This window comes from Acinonyx jubatus, chromosome D4, assembly GCF_027475565.1.
Source record: "Acinonyx jubatus isolate Ajub_Pintada_27869175 chromosome D4, VMU_Ajub_asm_v1.0, whole genome shotgun sequence".
NCBI classification, from domain to species: Eukaryota; Metazoa; Chordata; class Mammalia; order Carnivora; family Felidae; genus Acinonyx; species Acinonyx jubatus.
The window spans coordinates 68,859,869-68,875,018 of NC_069391.1; the positions used below are offsets into that span (position 1 = coordinate 68,859,869).

At 41.8% G+C, this 15,150-nt stretch overlaps 1 protein-coding gene across 2 annotated transcripts in view; it reads left to right on the top strand.

Moving 5' to 3' along the window:
* The window catches only part of FRMD3 (FERM domain containing 3), a 307,451-nt gene that overhangs the window by 141,719 nt on the left and 150,582 nt on the right, over positions 1-15,150 (top strand). For both annotated transcript variants that reach the window (XM_027048214.2, XM_015076284.3), the window contains exon 2: positions 5,997-6,101. In XM_027048214.2, coding sequence (XP_026904015.1) covers positions 5,997-6,101 — 105 coding nt within the window. The remainder of the gene's footprint in view (positions 1-5,996; positions 6,102-15,150) is intronic.

A 15,150-nucleotide genomic window follows, 5' to 3' on the forward strand; every position in this document is an offset into this window, starting at 1 on the left:
GACTATTTTTGCTCTGCCCTGTTGGATTCATCCTCAGCCTGGTTTTAGCATGGCTACAACAGTTCCAGGCCTCCACACCTTTGTATAACAACATCCAGAGGGAAGAGAAAGTGTCTTCCTGAAGCTCTCTCAGGAGAGTGAACAAGAGCTATCCCAGAAACTCCAGTTGTTCCTCATGTCTCATTGGCCTAGACTGGGTCATGTGTCCTTTCATGAACCAATCAGACAAGAGGGGTGGGATTCAAGCCAAGCTTGATCCCTGGAGTTAGGGGTGAGTTATAGTTTGCTGAAGCTCAGGGACTTTGCATATAGTTGTGTGCATGTATGTTAGTCGCGTGTATGCATGTACATACCTGAACAAAATCTGGGTTCTATTAGGAATGACAAAGTGGTATATGGATGCTGGGCAACTAACCAATGGCATCTGTAATGCGGTTTGTATTTTATAAAACTGTCCAGGCCTGGTGTTGTGGTGGATAATCCAGTGCCCTTTTCTGCCAGTGTCTCAATTCAAGGAATCGGGGTGCTTGATACTGACTGCCCCTAAATTCTTGTATTGTTTCTTCTGTGTCTGCTTAGAGAATGGCAGCAGATAGGTGAATTGAGTTCCTCCAATATCTTGGGCATAGGTGTTGGATCAGGGTTTGACATCCTTACAAACAATGTTTCTGAATCAATTTTTAAAAATCTGTAACATGGGGAGAATATTAGTTGCCTCAGTGGGTTGTCAGGATATTAAGTGCAAAGTAGGTAACATAGTTCTTGGTGTATGATAAATGTTCAAGGAATAGTTAATTATCATGATATTTATTTCATCCCTAAAGGTAGCTGTTCTAACTCTACACGTTGATTTGTAGCAATACATTGGGTAGTTTTGGACCGGTACTCTTCTCCTCATGTAACCAGTGTCTAAACGGTAGCAAAAATGTCTTGCTTTGGAGTTTTAGGAATTAGGGATTGAAATATGCCATGCTTTTTCACTGAAGGCAAGCCATGGCTGATTTAAGCCAATTGAGTTCTCTTGCTCTTCTTCTTTAAGCACAAATATTTTGTTTTTGCTTCAGTGGAACTAGGGAGTCGAAGTAAATGCACCATCAGCAATTAGTTGCAAGAGGAGTTAAGCAACAAAATTGAGTTCAATTAGTTGCAAAAGGAATTAAGCAACAGAACTGGGTTCTTTGTCTCTTTGTTCACTTTTTCTTTGCCAAGAGGCCAATGCTGGGAGGCAAATACTATTACTCTCACTTTCTTTGTATCTAAAAGGATCTATGAAATCGGATACAAAGATTTAAGATTCAGATAATTCTTAATATTTCTGGTAATGACCTCTTACTGGGGTATAGTGCTTTGCAGTTTGCAAACTGCTTTCACATTTTACAAACCAGATCTTAAGATCTGTGAAATTATAAATTGTTTTGTTCACGATCTCTAATCCCTGTCCCAGTGTCTTGCATAATGGATATTTAACAAATACATAAATGAGTCTCAAATCCACCCCAATGGATTACTCTGAAAGTTACCATTATTTCTCTTTTACACAAGAAGAAACGAAGTCTCAGATTTCATGATTTGCTTAAGGTCAGCCAGTTGGTAAGTGGTGGAAACAGACTCTAACATAGTGGCCTGTTCTTTCCTTCCAGTACATACTTTGGGGTGGGGAGGAGAGATGGGTTTTTTGAAAAGTAGGCTAGTTTGGGATTACAAAAATTAGGTTCCTTTTCAGGCTATGGGAGAGGGTCCTGAGTGAATGTGATATTATTGCAAAAAATTCAGGGATCAATACACACTCCAAGAATTGTCACAAAATGGGCAGAGGAGGTGGAGAGAGGACCCAGACCCCTTTCTTTACACATTGAGGCTCCTGGAGTAAAGAAAGCCTGAACAGAACCCAGAACCTGGTGGCAGTTTAGATCTGAGCATCTCAAACTCTGTGGTGAGACCAGTACTAGATTTTGTTTCTTCAATCTGTTTTGGACTAATGCTTGTTAAAACAAACAAACCCAAAAACACACATAATGAGGGTCGCCCGGGTGGCTCAGTTGGTTGAGCGTCCAACTTTGGCTCGGGTCATGATCTCATGGTTCATGAGTTCGAGCCCCACATTGGGCTCTGTGCTGACAGTTCAGAGCCTGGAGCCTGCTTCAGATTTTGTGTCTCCCTCTCTCTCTGCTCCTCCTCCACTTGCGCTGTCTCTCTCTCTCTCAAAAATAAACATTGAAACACACACACACACGCAATGAAAATAAAGTACTCTTAATTTCTGCATTTATTTCATGCAGAACCAGTAACAAAGAGTTTACAATCTTACACGATCCATAGACCATATCTTGACTAGCATTGGTTTAGATTTAAAAAAATAAATTTAATGTTTATTTTAGAGAGAGAGAGAGAGACAGAGTATGAGCGGGGGAGGGGCAGAGAGCGAGGGAGACACAGAATCTGAAGCAGGTTCCAGGCTCTGAGCTGTCAGCACAGAGCCCGATGTGGGGCTCAAACTCACAGACTGCGAGATCATGACCTGAGCCGAAGTCAGACACTCAACCGACTGAGCCACTCAGGGGCCCCGGTTTAGATTTTTAACACATTAAAAAAAAAATGACAACAGAAAAAAATTATAATTATATTCATGATATTTTAAGTACAGTATATGTAAATCAATTCACCATGTACTGCAGGTGGTGAGGACCAGTATTGGGACATAAGTTTAAATGTGTGTGATGAATACATTCTTTTTTTTTTCCCCAATGCTGTTAGCACATTTCTGAGACTGTATAACCTCATTTAGAGACAACATCCAAAGTCTGTACTTAAGGCACTTTCTTAAAGCACGGATCACACACTTACATGTCCTAATGTTTTTCTTCTGTCCTGTTGTGATAAAACACAATTAGGTAATAGTTCTAAAGAATTTATATTAGCTGTTTGATTCCCCCCCCCCCATTTAGTTGATATTGAACATACAGCTGCTATCTTGTGGGAGAATAAAAATTTTGACATTAAAAGGAAGTCCTTCTACTTGAAATTCTTGACAATCACTTCTCCACGTAGACCTTGAAGAATTTTGGGGAGAGTTGGCTAATTCTGCTGTTTGTGGAATCTCCAGTGCGGGGACTTTAGTGTCTTCCCGAGGCCCACCGTTAGTTCCAGACCCCAGGTTTTCCATGAGAAAAAGCAATGCCTCATTTAGTCATTCGATAACCTCCAGCATGCCAGGCACTGGCTTAGGCAGCATGTCAGGGTGGTGAACAGTGGCTTATATGTCCAGGAAGCTCAGGAGGAAGCAAGTGGATTCCAGAGAATCAATTCCAGAGAATTCCAGAAGTTGGGGCTGGGAACAGAACCAGTGTTCACCCCAAGGCCCTTCCTTGCTGTGAGGTGTGTGGAACTGGCAGCTGGACCTGCTCACACAGCTGACCCTGAATAGGCTCCTCTGACCCTTGGTACTGGGCCGGGTGGTCTTTTATTTAGTGTGAGAACTGGGCTTCATGCACAGAAATGATAATAAGAGGAAGTTAAATGCCTTAAGAACACTGTCCAGATTTCCGAGCAGAACAGAACATGAGGCTGTAAGCTGGCTTTCTTGGCAAGAGGCAGCGACACAGAGCATCTCAAGATGACGAGGCTGGCTTGTAGCCTGCAGATGCAGAGGCAGTGTTTGTTCTTAAGAATGGAAAACACTTTCATTTTTGTGACTTGAGGAGTAGACCACTCTCAAGGGGAAACTGGGCTTTGTTTTCTGGTGACGTCTGGAGACAGGTACAATTTTTGCACTTCTCACACATGGGGGAAATTCCCCTGGACCAGTGCTTCTCAAACTTGAATGAACATGTGAATAACCAGGGGATCTTGCTAAAATGCACGTTCACTTAAGTTGGTCCAGAACTGTGCTTGAGATTGTGGTTCCAACCAGCTCCCTCCCAGGTGATGCTGAGGCCACTGCTCTGCAGGATTGCTGGTCTGTGGGCAGTGCTCCCAGGGACAGGGGCCTGGTGGCCTGGAAGCGTGGAAACTGGCCTCCCCTGCTTTTGTGGAAGATCTTGATTTCTGTTTCAGCCACATTTGTGTATTTCAGTCAACACATAGTCTACAATGGCATTTCCTTTTCTCAAGGGTCTTACGTAGTATGAGAGTATGTATTGGTTGATGTGTTCAGTCATTTAAAAAAAAATCTCTGTTGCACTTTTGAGTACATCTTCAGGGCAAAATGCTAGCTGCCAGGCCCAATCAAATTCTGCTTAATCCCACATCATTGCAAAGCATTGCTTTGACCCACATATCGTGTGTGTCTCACATATGGTGGGGGCAGTCCACCATAGCAAATCTGAATGCAGAGAGTTTAGCAATCCCATCATAAAATGATAGACTCATGTTGTGTTCAGTGATTTGATTCTTCAGCAACCTCTGAACTATGGATGCATTACAGAGTAAATCTGTAAAAGGAACTAAATCCATCGATTATGTTCTGGGCATTAGATTCAGCAGTCATCAGGCATAGCTTGTCATTTGAGCCTCCTGGGTTAAACACAATTAGAGAAATCTAAAAACAAATTCCATTTTGATGCTTTGTCCCTCTTTGAGCTACATCAGATGGTTTCCTCTTCTAAAGGAAGTAAAGGCTCAGAGTTTATTCAAAATTAAACTGAAGGTAATTTCAGGAGAATTGGGGCTTCATATCATATTATGTACGTATATGCCGCAGTCCTTTATTCAATGCAGCGCATCCCAGATCAGTGAGTGGCTTTTTCATCAACTTCCTGAACTGATGATGGTAGTTTCTAATGAAAAGATAATCGTGTAACAGATCAATCTGATCTTCCAAAATTATTTTTAGTAGCTTAGAAGAGTAGCTCACTTAATATCTCTAATTTCTTCATTTATTTTTATAGTTCACATTCCACCCCTAAAATATTCCACGGGTCTGTCAGTAACTTTGATTGAAGCAGAAATTAATCTTATCAAATATCCTGATGAGGGCTTGGAAGAGTCTTTGCTATTAACAGGGTTTTGTAATGGTATTCATCTTAATCAGATTTGGCTGACAAAGCTCTCACTTCTACAATTTTAGAAGGAAAAATAATCTAACCAACTCATTTTGCCCATGTGAAACAGCTGCAAAGCTTGCCTAAGGTCCCTTGGGTCACTTGGAATCCCAGTCTGCCCTCTCCTCTCCCCCGCCATCTCCCACAGTGCCTTTCCTTATGGATGTGATGCGTTGGCTTTGAGGCCTGAAGCAGCAGGTTTCCCACCTCTCCTAGTAGGAGGGAGGGTGTTCCATCTGATACAGTTCACTGTAGTCCTGCACCATCCAGACTGTGCCTTCTAGCAGAGTAGCAGTATATTCACTAGTGTTCCAGGGAGACAAACTGGTGTTGTGGGAGTCCAGATTCTATAACCAGGTGGCCTGGGGCAATTCCTACCTTCCTCTGTATGGGTTGTGGGACTCTGGGAAAGCTGCTGAGCCTCTCACTACCTCCGTTTCTTAAGACATAATATGAGGACCTTCCTCAGGATCATTTTAAGGCCTGGATGAGTGACCACCTACAGAGCAATTACAGAAAACGTTCAGGTGCATTGTGTGTGGGTTTGTGAACTCTGGGTCTCCACTAGGTACTGACTTGTTAAAGCAGTGTTCTGAGTCATAAATAGCTTTAGAAAAATCAAATGGCCTATAAAAGAATAAAATAGAACATATACATTTCATTGATGCAGGGTATTGTTTTGTGTCTCTTTGGCTCTCTTTTTAGTGTTCCTTTGGTTTTGTGTGTGTGTGTGTGTGTGTGTGTGTGTGTGTGTGTGTGTGTGTGTTTAATCATTCACAGCCTTAAAAAGGCTGTGGATTGTAGTTAAAGGAGTTTGGGAATCCCTACTCCAGGGACTGGGACTGGAGTGAGTTAATCCAGTCTCTAAGGACAGACCTATGGTGTGAATGAGGCACATTTTAGACATGAATGTACAAGGTGAGCTCTAGTTGAAACTTAAATGTGCTTCTTTTGCAGAGGGAGACCAAAGGGCAGTTTCTTATTGACCACATCTGCAATTACTACAGCTTGCTGGAGAAGGACTATTTTGGCATTCGTTATGTGGACCCAGAGAAGCAGCGGGTAAGAGCCAACCTCTGTCTGAACCCATTTTGGGGAGTGATTCAGGCTATGGGTGAGCAAAGAGGTTCCTCTCAGAGAAGTCATGATGTATACTTGTTCTCATGGTTATTGACCACATAAGACCGACAAGCCTGGTGTGTGTGTGTGAGTGGAAGAGTTTGGCACTATTCCCACTGGACTGGGTAGGACAGGAGAAAGGAAAACTTAGACCTTTCCAGAAAGCTATTCCCACCCAGTTCCTGTGTCTTTGAGAAGGTTTGACAAACATTGGTTTCAGACAGTGATGACATAAAATCTTATTGTGGAGAAAATCTACTTCTCACTGTAAAAAGCTATTGATAGAGAGGGGAACAGGAGAGTGACTGCTTAATGGGTACAAAGTTTTCTTTTGGGGTGATGAAAATGTTTGGAACTTGATATAGGTGGTGTTTACACGACATTGTGAATGTACTAAAATGGTCAATTTTATGTTATGTGAATTTCGTTTCAATGTTTAAAAAAGCTTTTGGCAGATGAAAGGGTTAAGATACTTTGAAAGCTGCTCTTTGAATACCACTAAATTTGACAACCCCCACTGTATTCTTGTTCCTGGATATGCCTATCCTTCTTGGTATCTGTTGATTTTGTAAGAGAAAGTAGGGGAGTCTGGCCTTTTGAGCTGGGTACTGCACCAGCACATATATATTTATGACATACGTTGGATTCAGTGATACCTGTCCTTCACATCCAAAAGGTCTCAGGAATCTCCATCCTGGGCCACCACTTGGGGTTTCCCATTCCTGCAACCCTGCTGTGGGCCCCAGCTATGGATTATAAGGCCCTGTACCTGCTCTGATGTCTGCTTTTTATCCCCCACTGCCAAGCAGGGGTCAGCTGGGTGGTGGTCTGGGATGGGGGAACAGGTCCTCTTTGCCTTCTTTAATTTGCTCTCCTCCTATTGGTGTCCCCGGTCATCTTTCTCTACCTTGTTCCCTCCCCACAGTCTTCGTTTCATATTTACTGACCCAACACAATAAGGAAAGGCTTATAGAGTGTATTTTTGTAAAGGAAGAGGCTGTCTAAGGAATAGATTAGATTTTGTTCTGAAACATGGGGAATCATTTCCAGTAGGACCTAATCTTCTGTAAACACATACAATGCAGTGGCTCAGAAAGAGATTTTGCTTTCCTGTAGCACTTGCAGGAACTCTTTAACGGGCCATTTACCTGAGAGGAAGGTAGCAGGATACTGGTGAGGACGGAGCGCTGACATGAGGTCACGGAGGGGATTCATATGGCATTTCCTACTGTTAGCAGTGGTTCCCAGACCTGGCTCTGTAACAAAATCACCTTAGGGGTTTACTAACAATGCTTAGTATGGACCCTATTCTAGACCTCCTGAATCAGAATACCTGAGGCTGGGACCAGGAACATATATTTTAACACATCCTGATTCTACATTTGATGTAGCCATCCCAGCTTTGGTCTTCAGACTGGTATTGGGGACCATGGCATAAAGATATTCATAGACATAGCTTCTTGTGGCTTATGAGGATATTAACCTTTTATGGAGAGAGAAACAGATTCAAAGATATTGTGGCTTGCCCAAGGTCCTGTAGCTAGTAAGTGATGGAGTGAGTGTTGAGTTTAGGATTATGGTTCAAACCCTAATCCCTGTAGGTCAAGTAGACTCTGTGGATTATATTAGCCATCTAATCACCACTGAATATAGATTATTTTTGTGTAAAATTCTATCTATCAACTCTAGAAACCTTACCTGCAGAAGTAATTCTAGCAGCCATTAGTTGAGCAAGTCTCTAGTCTTCTCCACAACATTATAAGGAAGGGGAAAACTGAGGTGCAGAGAGGGTTAGTGGCTTGCCTAAGGCTACATGACTAGTAATTAATGGTGGAAGGATGGTATTTGAACCCACATTCTTTCCACTCCTCTTCCAAGTGAAAAATTGAAACATAGCCTAGACCAGGGACTTGTAAACTTTTTCTGTAAAGGACCAAATAGAAAATATTTTCAGTTTTGTAACCCATACAACCTCTGTCATAATTTTTCAATTATTTTATTCTAGTGGAAAGCAGCCATAGACAATACCTAAATTAATGGATGTAACTGTGTTCTTCTAAAACTTTTTTCCAATAAAAGTATTTTATAAATAGGCAATTTGCCATAGTTTGCTGACCCTTGGCCTAGATAATATCTGGAAACCACTTAAGTGCATAAGCTGTTTTCATTTCTCTTGATTCATTGGGAAGATATTAGATAACCTAATAAGAGAAGTCTTTAGAATTGGAATCAGATGTTTGTATGAACTCATAGTTTAAAAAAATACAGAAACATAGATGGGCATGTGGGATAGTATGCATATGTATATATTTCCAAGTTCTGTTTTCTGAGATGTCCTAGAGGCAATGACCCCATATTAGCAATGAGCACACTTATCCTCTAGATCTTGGTTTCTAAACATCACTTTCTAATAAAAGGAACAAGGACTCCTTGAAGAAATGGCTGATTCTAGGGCTGAGGCAGGGAAATCACAAGATGAGCCTGGAGCATGTTGTGGTGCCTGGAAGTAAGGAACTGCAAAAAAAATAAAAGGTCACTAGAAAGGCACAGAGTGAACCTGAAAGAACTGCCAGTGACCCAAACTGGAAAATCGGAGTGCAAAATAAATAACGATAGTATTGGATTATAATCCATTAAATAAAATATCCATGAGTCTTAATGGTATAAATAATTGAATAAATAAAAGGGGAGAAGAAGTAGCTCTTCCTTACAGAAGAATTCCAATTAATAAATGTAGAAGGAATGAGAGAAATAGAAAACTACTGTTACAACATCACCGTGATTGTTGTGGGCAAGATTCATTGATGAAAGCTAAAATTAGTGGGCAGAAGTTTGAGAAGAAAAAAGATATTTGTATAGTCTCTAAGTGCCCTTCCCCCAAGATATTTTTTAATTGCAAAGGGGAAAAGCCAAACTTTATAGTGGAGAAACCTGGCAGGCACGACTTTAATGAGGCCATCAAGGTTAACATCACCAGTAAGAGGACCTACCAACATCATCGACACCCTGATTATCCTGCACTGAGAAGGGCACATTGTTTCTGTGGTATTCTTCCCAGTAATGCATAACTTTGTTCAAATCTTTAGGAAACCTAGGAAAAACTGAAGTGAGAGAGACATTCTTCAAAACAATTTACCTATATTCTTCACAAGCATTGAGGCCATGAAAGACCAGGAAAGACTGGGGAACTCTCTAATCTAAGAGAGACACGTCAACTAAGGCAATGTGGGATTCTCAGCAAAGTCCAGCTGTGGGAAAACTGGTGAACTCCAGATGAAGTCTGTAGTTCAGTTAATAGCATTGTGTTCATCTTAGTTTCTTCATGTTGATAATTGTACTATGGTTATATAAGATGTTAACATTAGGGGAAGAACATGGTTATACTACTCTTGTACCTTTTTTCATGTGTAAAATTGTGTTTTTTTAAGGTAAAAAAAGTGGTTAGGTTGATGTGTTTCATTGTTCTTTATATTTTGACTTGGCTTAGCTTAATTTTTAGTTTCTAGATTTGGGTAGTATATTAGCGGAAAAAATGTGGGCCACACTCAAAACAAAATAGTCTTATCTGATGTATCCACTAAATTTGCTTAGAGGGCTGCTTCAATAGTTTTTCTCCCTATGCACCATACGACTGTTAGAGCCTTTTGATTCTGAAGATTCAGTGTGAGTCTAGCTTCCACTTGGGTTGCAGAGTAGTTGCGGCACAGAACTGGATAGACTTTGTACTCAGAAAGATGTGAATTAAATCCCACCTCTCTGGTCAGTCAGCTGTGTGATCTTGACCAAGTTATTGAGGCTTTGAGTCCCTACCTGATTGTTAAAACAGATAACAATACCTACATGTAGGGTTGATATGGGAATTAGAGATAAAGCATGCAGATGTTTAACAAATGGTAGATACTGAGTACATGGTGTGTGTTATTTTTTATGGTGATTTTTATAATTATTCTTTGGCTGGGTCTAAGTGAGGCACTTGTATGAGGTTGTAAGAGGAAATACAACCACGATTAACAAGTCTAAGATCTATATATGTCAAACACTTCTTTTAAAGGCAGGATGGCCATTATTATGATCTTTGGGGAGAGAAGGGGGAAAATGAGCCTTGGATAATTAGAAAAATGGGCTCAGAGGCACAAAGACCTGCTGATATGGGAGTTTTAAGCAGAGATTAATTGACCAGCATTGGTGGTTTTATCAGGTCGTGTACTTTTTCCTCAGTGGAAAATAAAAACCAGTGAATTATTTGGATAGAAAGCTGGTCAACACAGAAAATCAAGTTACTTAGAAAAGCTGAAGTGGAACTTACCTTTGTTATGGGAGTTGGTGGTTTGCCTACAACTCTTCACAACTTGATTTACAGTAAACCATTGTGGAATATTAAATATTTAGCACTATTACATTTGGAACACCATATGTTTGACAAGATGTCTCATGCCCCATATGCTCTGAGAGTGATGAGGACTGAGTCAGTAAATGATGACTATCTTTTGCTATTTTAATGACAAGGGCTCAGAATTTCCATTATTTTAAAAATTTGATGTAGGGAGGCGTAGATTGAATACCAGTCGGTAAAAATCCCCTCCACTTTCCACCGTATTGTTCTTCTCAAGAACTCCTATAATCTTAATTGCCTGAGATTAGGGAAAAGTTACGTGATTATTCCTTTCATTTCACTGATGGAGAAAGCTGGGCTTAGAAGTTTAGAAGTCTTAGAAGGAAGGACTCTAGAAGGAAAACGTAGTACTTGGCTTAAGTCCAGGCATTTTTTTCTTCAAAGTAACTTATTCTTTCCACTGCTTCTCAGGTATTTGGGTAAGTTCTCTTTGGAAAGCTGAAATTTTGAAATAGTTGGATTTCATAACTCTGTTTTTCTATGGCTATGGTTTGGGATGCCCATTGTCCTAGATTTCCCTTCTGCCGTTTCCCCTTTCCCAAACCCAGCTAGGGGGAAGTCACCCCCCAGTGTTTTAGAACTGAGGAAGTACCCCCTCCCCCACCAGCCCAGTCAGAGGAGGACTTCTTCCAGGACTAGGTTGTAGTGTTGGTTTACGGTCTGCAGGCAGATTGGGCCCAGTGCTTTTGATTTTAACTTCCCTATATCTAAGCATCTGTTTAACCCACCTGCATCAGTATCATTGACTGTTCTAACTTCAGGGCCATTCCGATTCATCCTCAAAGACCACAAATTCCCTTTAGAAATTGACACCTTTGGGACAATCTCCTCCACCATTCTGTGTTTGGGCATTGTAGGTCATGTGGCCACTGGATATACTTTCTGATTGGATGACCTGGGATATCATAAATGGAAAGACATGCCTTCTTTATGCAGATATAATTAGAGCCCTGGCGTTTTTATGTTGGTAGCCAGAAAGAACTAGTGAACCTATGAATGAGTTTTATTAATAATTAGAAAAGACCTTTTCTATGTTAGGGCAGTTTGCTTTTTCTAGAGGCACCTTTGGGGAGGATCTAGAATAGAATAAAAAAAAAATCCCAATGATTTTAGGTTTCACTCTGGGGATGGTGCCAGGAAGCCAGACAGCATTATGTCCCACCAGCTGCTCCTGCCTTTGAAAGGCTGCTTCCTGCTCTTGGGGATAATTGTCCCACAGATGCTTGTAACTAGGATCAAGAGTGGTACCTAAGATTTAGGGCAGCCCTGCACTGGAGAAGGTTTGTACTGCTGCTTTAGGTCACTGGTCATGAATTTGTCTGCTTTTGTTTTTAAAGTCTCAGGGGTGGGGCGCCTGGGTGGCTCAGTTGGTTGAGCGTCTGACTTCAGCCCAGGTCATGATCTTGTGGTCCGTGGGTTCGAGCCCCACATCAGGCTCTGTGCTGACAGCTCAGAGCCCAGAGCCTGTTTCAGATTCTGTGTCTCCCTCTCTCTCTGACCCTCCCCTGTTCATGCTCTGTCTCTCTCTCTCTCTGTCTCAAAAATAAATAAACATTAAAAAAAATTTTAAAAAAAGTCTCAGGGGTATTAAAACTCAAGACCATTTGGATGCCTATTTGGGGAGAAGGTATGAACAAGTAACTTGGCTTTATGGGAAAGGACTTAGAGCATTCACGTTACAGGAAACATAGCAGTATCTTAACAGCTTGAAAACTGGATATTTTGGGGCGCCTGGGTGGCTCAGTCAGTTGAGCGACCGACTTTGGCTCAGGTCATGATCTCACAGTCCGTGAGTTCGAGCCCCGCGTTGGACTCTGTGCCGACAGCTGGGAGCCTGGAGCCTGTTTCAGATTCTGTGTCTCCCTCTCTCTGACCCTCCCCTATTCATGCTCTGTCTCTCTCTGTCTCAAAAATAAATAAACATTAAAAAAAATTAAAAAAAAAAAAAAGAAAACTGGATATTTTGTGTAGTGTTTCAATTGTGGCCCAAGGTGTTAACTTGACATATTTGGGGAAACTGTCATATTCCTCCAGCAGAAAGCAGAACTTGGTGTTTAACTAAAATGATTGCTCATAATAGACACTGTCTACACTGGATGTCCTCTCCTAGGAAGGGATGAGGATGCCTGATAAAGACAGGTTGCAATCTGTAAGTCATTTAGGTAACTGGGATGTCATAATTTTAGTAGAGGGAGGAGCAAGCACACGAACTGGTTATCTTGTCTGGGCCAATTGGCAGACACAGGAATAAGTGTGGTGAAAAATGCCATCTTATTCTTATGTGAGTAGGGAAAAATCAGGAGGATATCCAAGGACTCAATCTTCCTCCTTGGTGGTGGGAACCTCCTGGGCTTGGTTCAGAAGAGGGCACAAATCAATTAGGTTGATGAGGTTTAAGTTCCTTCCATTAGAGAAGCTCTCACTGGGCTTCCAGAAGGCAAGAACATCAGAGCTGACGGGAAACCAGCAGGTTTGGAAGTTTCAAATAGCTCTAGAGAACATTTTTAAGTCAAGCTGAGAAGAAGACTAGAATGTAACTATGATGTATAACTTGGAGAAATAAAAGCAGTATAGGTTAGGAAATGATTTGAGCAGATGTTTATTTCTTCATGTATGCTCAAGAAAATGTCATTTAAAGGTTGAACTGTAATTGTGTTCTGTCCACGGAGAGGAATAATGAGGAGTGCCTTAGCTTGGGCTGCGAGAAGAAAACACCTGCTTATGCACAGCAATTAGTTCTCACAGTTCTGGAGGCTGGGAAGTCCAAGTTCAAGATGCTGACAGATTTGGTTCCCGGTGAGAACTGTCTTCCTGGCTTGCAGAGTGCTGCCTTTTGCCTGTGTGCACACTTGGGTGGGGGGTGGGGAGAGCATGCAGGTGTTCTGGTCTATCTTCCTAATCTTATAAGGACACTAATCCCATCATGTGGTTCTACCCTCATGACTTCTTCTAAACCTTATTACCTTCAAAGTTACTGCTTCCAAATACTATCTCATTGGGGATTAGAGCTTCAATGTGTGAATTTTGTGGGGGTGGGGAGGACAAACATTCAGTCTACAACAAGGAGTAAGAGTTCTAGTTCTCCACTGCTGTGTAACAAGTCTCCTCAAACACTCAGGGGCTTAAAGGAAAACAATTTTATATATGCCAGGATTTGGGGGGGTCAGAAATTTGAGCAGGGCTCAACTAGATGTTTCTTCTGTTCCACATGGTGTTGACTGGGCTCAGTCAGTGGTATTCAGCTAGTGGCTGAACTATTCTGGAGGGCAGGGTGCCCAAGGTCCTTTCATTCATATACCTGGAACCTTGATGGGGATGGCTGGAAGGTGGGGCTTGAGGGCCCCCTCCCTCTGCATGTGGTTTTGGGCTTCTCCACAGAGCCTGTCCATCTGAATGTTTGAGTTTCTTACAGAGCCCTTTTGAGTTCCAAGTACAGGTAGAGTCACTTATGAAATAAACTGTATGAAGAAGGTTTGGGGAAGAAGTGGTAAGTTTTGGACATGTTGAGTTTGGGATACTGTGAGATGATGAGGTAGAGTTGTTCAGTCTATAGTTGCGAACCTGGATCTGAAGCTTAATGAAGAGGTTTAGGCCACAGATGGATATTTTGGAGCACGTGAGGTTTTCATTACCTCAAAACCCTGAGGAGAGACTGCAGAGCTGAGGGAAAAGACTAGAGAATAAGAGGAGAATCTGAAGGCTAAAGAACATCCATTAAAAAAAAAAAAAAAAAAAAAAGGATGTCCAGAAGGAGAAGCCAGTAGAGGAGACCAACCAGGAACATTTAGAGCAGAAATAATAGAATGAGGAGAGGGAGACCTTCTGGAAACAAGGGTAGCTGGTCGACTTAATATAAGGAGAACGGGCTCCAGTGTTAAACATCAAGAAGGAAGGAGTAGGGGGGACATTATTGCTCAAGATCTAAGAGCTTTTATACCAGGAAGGCCGGGTTAAGTCCTGACTCTGCCTTTTGCTGATTGTATGACTTTAAGCAGCCTCTTTAACCTATGCCTCAATTTCTTTATCTGTAAAATGGGGACACTAATGGTACCTATGCCACAGGGCTGTTATTTAAGTGCATTAGTCCATGTTACCAACATGTAACAGATCTTTTACTACATGCTTTAAAGAGTTTGAAAGCTTCGCGTGTTTGGCAGCTAGAAGATTTTTTTTTAATTTTATTTTTTGAGAGAGAGAGCATGAGTGGGAGTGGGCAGAAAGAGAGGGAGACAGAGGATCTGTAGCAGGCTCTGCGCTGACAGCAGCAAGCCCTAAGTGGGGCTCGAACTCATGACCCACGAGATTATGGCCTGAGCTGAAGTCAGACACTCAACTGGCCACTCAGGTGCCCCTCTCCTTTTTCTTTCTTTCTTTTTTTTTTTTTTAAGTTTTTATTTATTTTTGAGACAGAGAGAGACAGTATGAGCAGAGGAGGGGCAGAAAGAGGGGGAGATACAGAATCTGAAGTGGGCTCCAGGCTCTGAGCTGTCAGCACAGAGCCTGACGCGGGGCTCAAACTCATGGAGTGTGGGATCATGACCTGAGCTGAAGTCAGATGCTCAACCAACTGAGCCACCCAGGCGCCTCTGGCAGCTAGAA